General features: G+C 39.0%; 2 protein-coding genes across 2 annotated transcripts; both read right to left on the reverse strand.

Moving 5' to 3' along the window:
* Positions 1-2,581: 2,581 nt before the first annotated feature.
* si:dkey-148a17.6 (uncharacterized protein LOC108190685 homolog) lies at positions 2,582-5,048 on the reverse strand. The gene has a single exon (XM_061744952.1). The coding sequence runs from the start codon at positions 4,325-4,327 to the stop codon at positions 3,119-3,121; it is 1,209 nt and encodes a 402-aa protein (XP_061600936.1). The 5' UTR covers positions 4,328-5,048; the 3' UTR covers positions 2,582-3,118.
* A 28-nt stretch (positions 5,049-5,076) lies between these two features.
* On the reverse strand, positions 5,077-7,044 carry LOC133463423 (C3a anaphylatoxin chemotactic receptor-like). The gene has a single exon (XM_061744964.1). The coding sequence runs from the start codon at positions 6,529-6,531 to the stop codon at positions 5,515-5,517; it is 1,017 nt and encodes a 338-aa protein (XP_061600948.1). The 5' UTR covers positions 6,532-7,044; the 3' UTR covers positions 5,077-5,514.
* Positions 7,045-7,272: the final 228 nt, after the last annotated feature.

The raw sequence follows: 7,272 nt of genomic DNA on the forward strand, positions 1-7,272 counted from the left end.
TCTGAAAGGTGGCAACCCTAATGCCAATGGAAAATGGCATTGAGCTGTTGAGTTCATAAGTTATTTTTTTCTGTTTTACTACAACTTCAGCCTACAGTCATGGCCTTTGAGGCACAAATATGTTTACAAGTTTTCTACAGACTTTCTGTTTGCACTTTTTTTATTGCACTAAAAATGTGCACTATTACAGAATGGATTTTCTGCTTTCTTTCTATTGTTTTATATTAATTTATTCAATTTTAAGTTAAGCAGGACAGGTTTTTGTTTAAGAAAGATATATATTTTATTCAGTTCATTTTGTTATTCTGTATTAAAGTGAATTGCTGGATAATAATTTGTTTCCCATGTGTTCATGGCATTCAAAAATATGCATCTAATTAAATTCAGGTTCGAGTCAAATAGTTAAAAAATTGTTTCACACAAAAAAAGGGGCTAAAAAAATTCACCACGCCAGGAAGGGTGAAGGCCATCAGGTTGGCCGGCCCTGCTGATGAGGTGTGCCTTATTTATTTTTCATGGAGTTGGCAACCCTAGTCCAAGTACATATGCAGAAAATATCTATTAAACAAAAGTATTAAAAAAATCTTAGATTAAAATTCAATCTAAAATAAGCAAAGGACGATTTTCCTACTTAAACATGCATCAGGTAAAAGATTCTACATGTTTTTTTAATTGTGAAATACACGTATGAAAAAGGGTGGAGAATTAATTTTTTTAAAAAGAAGGCGGATATGAAAGATGATTATTGCAGATGAAGGACACTGATGACCCATAATCATCTGCCAAATGTTCAGTTGTATAAAGATGAATGCCTCAAGACAATATTTTAAGTTCTCTAATTTGTATGCAGCCAAATAACCCTGTACTTCAACTTACCTGACACAGCATGTGTGCTTTTTGGTTTCTAGGCCTGGAGCAACGTACAAGTTGCATCAAAGCTTTGATGACACAGGAACTTTTTTTTTCTTCTTTTCTTTTTTTTTTATAAAAATACATATACATAATGGCAAATTATTTTTTTCCCCCACACAGCTTTGTGTTTGTATGGGCTAAAATCACATTCATCTACTAACTAAACATTTTAGGAACCATGCAAGCCCTTACTGGCTCTGCAGACTTTTCACAAGTGTTTGGCCCCTTTCCCAGAATGCCATGTTTTGTTGCTGGTGACTCTCCCTTCTCTGCTCATTATGGGCCAGCAGGTTTCAGTGTACACAGGACTTTTTCACCCCCCTGTTCTTCTCCTTTCACTCATTCAAATCCACCAATCTCAAGAGTAATTCCTTGTGTCTCCTTCCTTGTGGGTTGAAAATACTTCCAGTCAAACCGGTCTGATTACTTGAGGGGTTCACGGGGAAACTCTTGACCTGACATGTAATATTATTGCTCCACAACAGAGTTAATTATTTAATTCAAAAATGAATTAAACTGAACATACTTGGATTTGGATGCTGACTGTGCTGATAAAATGACAACCTTTTCAGATCTGTAATCCACTTAAATGCTGAGAAGTTTGTATAAGCAGATAATTTTATTGTCATGTGATGTAAGGTGACAGTAATTTTAGTAATCTGCATAAATTATGATATTAATAATGCTTAAATAATAGCGTATCCTAAACCAGTCTCTTCAGAAACAAATTGATCAGTTTACAGATATGCCACATGCCCGAATATTTTTTATCATTCTGAAAACCAAAATATGATAGCAGGATTATAATAATTGTGGAGGGTATTTATAAAGTTGGTGATGGTGTCTCATACATGCTGTGTCCTCTTTGTGTGAGAAAATGTTCTGCATGTTTCAGTGTCAGCTATATTGTCTAGTGTGATCTCATCTTTGTCACACCCTTTATGTTCTGTGTTTTTCCACTGCCACAGTTAAAATAGCCCATACTCGCTGATATTCTATGAGTAAAGTGAAATATCAGTGCCTTCCCAGTGCTCATATTTTAAATCAGGTTTATAAAAGGCCATAGTGTTGAAAACAACCTACTTATGAAAGTTATTTCTATAGAATCCCACTTCCTCCAGATGTTGTAAATGGCAGGACATGTAACACAAACAAAATTTGAATGAGTCAGACTTAGTGTGAACACAAATTTAGGATTCAATTGTAGCTTGTTACTAAAACCAGTGTATTTCTGACATAATTTAGGGAAAAATTATGTTTTACCATGAAATAATCAAAACTATCTGAACAGTAGCTTCATATAACTTATTTGACTATGTCAAATAATGATAATTTAAAAACATTTAACAGGAAAGTATAATGAACATATTATTATAAAACTGTTATTATAACAGATCTGTTATAGAAGATAATGTCTAAATCTCTTCACCGTAAACAAGGTGTGTCTCAGGTAGCTGCCACTGCCATCTACTGGTTTATACGTTTTTAAGAACTTTGTAAAAGACTTTGTGTCATCTTTGCAGTCATGACAACAGACAAACTGAAACACCATACATATAAAAGAGTCAGTTATCACAATACGGGCAAAAAGCTATCTAGTCCAAAGTTAAGGTTTTAAGTGTTATGAGATCGTGACAAACATTTTGGCACATTTCCCCTTTTTGGAGCTCGGCAGAGGGAACATGCAGTTTTTTTCTTTTTTCGTTTGGCAATCCTTTCAGTGAGAGGAAGTTGAAAGCATGACTGTCGTCTGTAGTGGAATTTAAAAGAAAAAAAAAGCTAATCATTCTTGAGTGAAAAAAGCATTTTTTATAAGAGTGGCGATTTTTAATGTTAAACAGCATAATGAGTGAATTAAACAAACTTCATGTTGCAAGCCTCAATTAAACAAGTTTCATTCATACATACGTCATTTATAGATAAACATAAATGACATAAACATAAGTTATTTATGTATTCAGATGTTATCACAAGAGACATACAGTAAGCTACCCAGGATACACCATTTTATAAATATATATAACAACTGGAAAAAAAAAGGTGGGAAATTTACAAAGTTGGACAAGAATAAGACGGGTTAACATGGATATCTCGTTTATCTGTTTCATCATTGCACAAAAGTAGGTTAATTTGACACAAAGTTTCCAAGATTTAGAAAATGTAATGTCTCGGTGCAGCACAGTCAATATTCTACAGCATTTCAGTGTCAGGATGGATTATTTTCACACATTTTTACCAAAATATCAATTTGGTCTTTTGACTCGGTCACACACTGTGAGCTGTTGGTCAGACTGCTCTGTATCTTGGACACAAAGGACAGCTCCCTGTTGCCCTCACCTGGGGAGGTGCTGGAAATGTGGCGGAAGAGCTTCTGGATGCCGGTGTCCCGCAGCGAGGTCCTGAAGGAGCGGGCTGCAAACATGTAGAGGATGGGGTTTATTGTGCTGCTGATGAAGACCATGCCTCCTGAGACGAAAACCATGGTGTCCCTGACACTTTCCAGATTATTTGCCATATCATTGTCGTGGCCTGATATGGCCAGAATGAGTAGCGAGAGGATGTTTCCTATGTGATGAGGTGTCCAGCAAATGGCGAACGCAATAACGACGCTGGCAATCAAGACAGTGGACTTGCGTTTTGACCTGTAGGTCATCTGAATGATGCGGCTGCACAGGCAGCCATAGCAGACCACAAGGATGAAGAAGGGTAATATGTACCCCACCACTGTCTCCAGCAGCACACACACCAGCTCCTGGGCCACAGAGGTATACATACGGTACAAACATTGCTCCTCTCCCGAATCGTCCCCGACAACCTGAGTCGGGATGACTGGGATGCTGAACAAGAACGCTGTAGTCCAAAGAGCCAATAGCACTTTATTCAGAGCTTGTTTTCTCTTCCAGATGGCTGAAGCAAAGGGATAACGCACGGCCATAAAACGTTCCACGCTCATGACGGTGATGAGAAAAACACTGCTGTACATGCAGGCGTTGATCATGAACACCATAGCTTTGCAACAGGTCTCTCCAAAGACCCAGGAGCGGGCCAGAGAGTAGATCCACAGAGGCAGGGTGATGAGGACGAGCAAATCTGCAGCAGCCAGGTGCAGGATGAGCACCACGGTGTGAGAGCGCTGCTTGACATGTCTCAGGATAGTCCAGATCACAAGCAGGTTCCCCGGTGCCCCTACCAAGAAAGACAGAGCCAGGATCACAGACACCACCACTTTACCGTCAAACTCCTCAGGGGCCATTTCCTCTAAAAGAGACCGCTCATCTGAGTGGTTCATGTTGCAAATGCATATGCTGACTGTGGTGTCTGGATAAAAAAGAAAAACAAAATTTGCTTGCAAGTCCTCACTTCCCTTTTTTCTGTATAAACTGCAGAGGAACAGTGTTTCCTCACAGGGCTTCATCAGACACACAGAGGTGATTTATCTACAAGTCATTTAACCCTTGTAACCTCAGCACATTAAGTAGAAGGAAAAGAAAGTATAGAGTTTTACTTTTAAAATGGCCTTATTAAAATATACATTTTAAAAGAAATTCAAGTCTCTAAAAAGCAATGAAAGAAGCAGCTCTGTTAGTACTAACATTAACACAAACAAGTGCGTCAGGCTTTAAATGAACAAGGACCAAACCTCAGACAAACATTTAGGAAGTGATCTTGATGTAAAAAGTATGATTATGAAAATATAATTCTAAAACCTTTGTCATAGTGAAATATCCACTGATATAATACTTTCATTTGACACCGTATAACCACGAACAAAGCTTAAATAAAATAAATAGGATAAATGATGGTCATCGGTATATTATTGTTTTACTTCACGCAAGCTTCAGATGTGCTTACTGGAGTTTTATTTTCGTATTTGCATTTTTGAGTTGATGTTTCAGTTGACAAAGTGAATAGAGACCAAACTGTGTCAGGAAGCACTTCTCCAAGAGTACACGGAAATGTTACGACCAAAATTGTGTTACAGTTGCAGTTTTTCACGATGCTGTTGATGAGTCACGATGCAACTATATGTTATATAGGAGCAAGACTGTCTTTGATCAAAAGTTTACAAGATATTTTGTAACGTGTTTCAAGCCCACTTCAAGTATAAAAGTGCAACAAAAAGTCAATTTAACATGTACTCCAATTTAACATGTACGCAAACAGGAAACTCTCCATGTTCAATGATAGTTATCAAAATAATGTCATGAAGAAATGTTAGATGTGAACTTTTTAAAACTAAAAATACAGCAAAATTATATTCTGGTCACGTTTAAAGTATTAAAACCTGTATTTGGAGCTGACTGGAGCCTCGATTTTAGGTAAGACAACATCTATTGAGATATGGCTAAAAACACATCATACAGCAGGAGCTGGTATACGTTTTTTACAGAAGTATAACAACAACCAATGCTAATCATGCCATAAAACACAAAGTCACAAAATATTTGCCTGTATTGGGTGACTAAAGCACTGAATGGAGGTTTCTATAAGAAAATGATCTACAATACATTATAATTATCTCTGTGAACCACAGTTTATTCACATTCACTTGATCACATTTAACCTTGACCATAGATTCAAAGCTTTACAGTATCTTTGTTTTTAACATAGAGAATCAGACACCAGTTCTATCTGTGTACTTGCTGCCGTCTGGCCAGTCTGCTGGTGCAACGCCAACTCTCTGAGTTTATTTGAATGACTGGTCATTTCCTGGAACAGCCTGACGAGACGAGACTCTTCAAGACTCCCTCTGAAGCTCCGAGCGAAGAACACGTATAACACGGGATTCACTGAGCTGCTGATGAAGGCAAGCGCACCAGAAGTGAAGATAAGAGACTCTGGCACGCATTCATGCTCTGTGTCTGACAACAGGATGCAAACCAGGTCGATTATGTTGACAATGTGGTACGGCAACCAGCACAGTATGAACGTTATAACCACAGCGTGAACAAGAACCCTGGATTTCATTTTGGAGTTGAAGCTCAATTTTTTGAGCTGCGCGGCTACAAAACAGTAACAGGTACTAAGAATGATGAAGGGGAGTACAAAGCCCACCAAGGTGTCCAGGCATAAGACAAAGAATTCTTGAGCCGGTGAGTTAAATTCCCTTTGAAAACACTGCTCTGCTCCCTCACTTTCACTCAAAGTCTGGGTCAGGATGGCAGGAATTCCAAGAAGAAAAGCAAAGAGCCAAAAAAATACAAGACATCTGCTCATGGTGGTCCTGGTCTTCCAACGCATCATCACAAATGGATGACAGACGGCTACAAAGCGCTCCACACTCATAAGGGTGATGAAGAAGATGCTGCTGAACATGCACACGGAGACGATGTACACCAACGCCTTGCAGAGGGCCTGTCCGTACATCCAGGTGTGCAGCAGGGAGTAGATCCATACAGGCAGGGTGATGAGGACCAACAGGTCTGCCACAGCCAGATGCAGGATGAGCACCACAGTGTGGGAGCGCTGCTTGACGTATCTCAGGATAGTCCAGATCACAAGCAGGTTCCCTGGAGTCCCAACCAGGAAGGAGATTGCCAGGATCACACATGTCACTGTTTTCTCACTTTCAAACTCTTCGGGAGCCTCTGAAGGAGACGGCTCAGATAAGGGGTTCATCGTGGGATAGTGTGCTCTTGCGTCTGCGACTGCATGAGAAATAAAACAAACTGCTGTACAAGCAAGACTTCACTTCCCTTTCTGGATAACCATTCAAGAAACACAGCTATGATTGCTTACACCACACCATAAGACTCATTTTTTTTCCCATTTATGGCCGTAAACTGGCCAACAGCTTTATTACTTACAACAGAAAAGTCTGTAGGTATCAAATAGGTAAGAGGTTATAAAGAAATTGTTCATCTAAATACCAGTAACTTAGTCTTCCATCCCTGCCATTTTTCTCCAGCTTCAAATGGGGTGCGTCCTTTCATAAATAAGGTCCTTTGTACTGCAACTTTGACATCCCAGCCGTATGTATACAACCACAAAGGCTGCTGAGAAACAGTATAAGTCACTAGCTGAACTAGGTCATCCAAAAGATATTAAACTCCCTAATCTCCCTTGACAAATAAGCATGAAGCAACATATAGGAAAACATGACATGGGCTGACAGCACAACATACTGCAAGAGTCCAGCTGAGCAGGGAGGAAAACTGAAACTCATTTTGCTTTACTCCCTCTAAAACATTTGCATTTGCAGCAACACTCCCACAGACCTTAACTTTGGACTCTATCAAATACATCAGTTGAACAGACATCATCCAACTGTGTAGTTAATGATTACCACCACTAGAGCATTGAAAACTGAATGAAACGTGAATCCATTACCTTTTAACAGTCCTTGTCTGTTTTACAGAC

The sequence above is a fragment of the Cololabis saira genome, chromosome 2 (genome assembly GCF_033807715.1).
Source record: "Cololabis saira isolate AMF1-May2022 chromosome 2, fColSai1.1, whole genome shotgun sequence".
Classification (NCBI taxonomy): domain Eukaryota; kingdom Metazoa; phylum Chordata; class Actinopteri; order Beloniformes; family Belonidae; genus Cololabis; species Cololabis saira.

What these genes read in the sequence shown, in the direction of transcription:
- LOC133463423 (XM_061744964.1), bottom strand. Translation starts at nt 6,531, where the DNA reads ATGAACCCCTTATCTGAGCCGTCTCCTTCAGAGGCTCCCGAAGAGTTT.
- si:dkey-148a17.6 (XM_061744952.1), bottom strand. Translation starts at nt 4,327, where the DNA reads ATGAAGCCCTGTGAGGAAACACTGTTCCTCTGCAGTTTATACAGAAAA.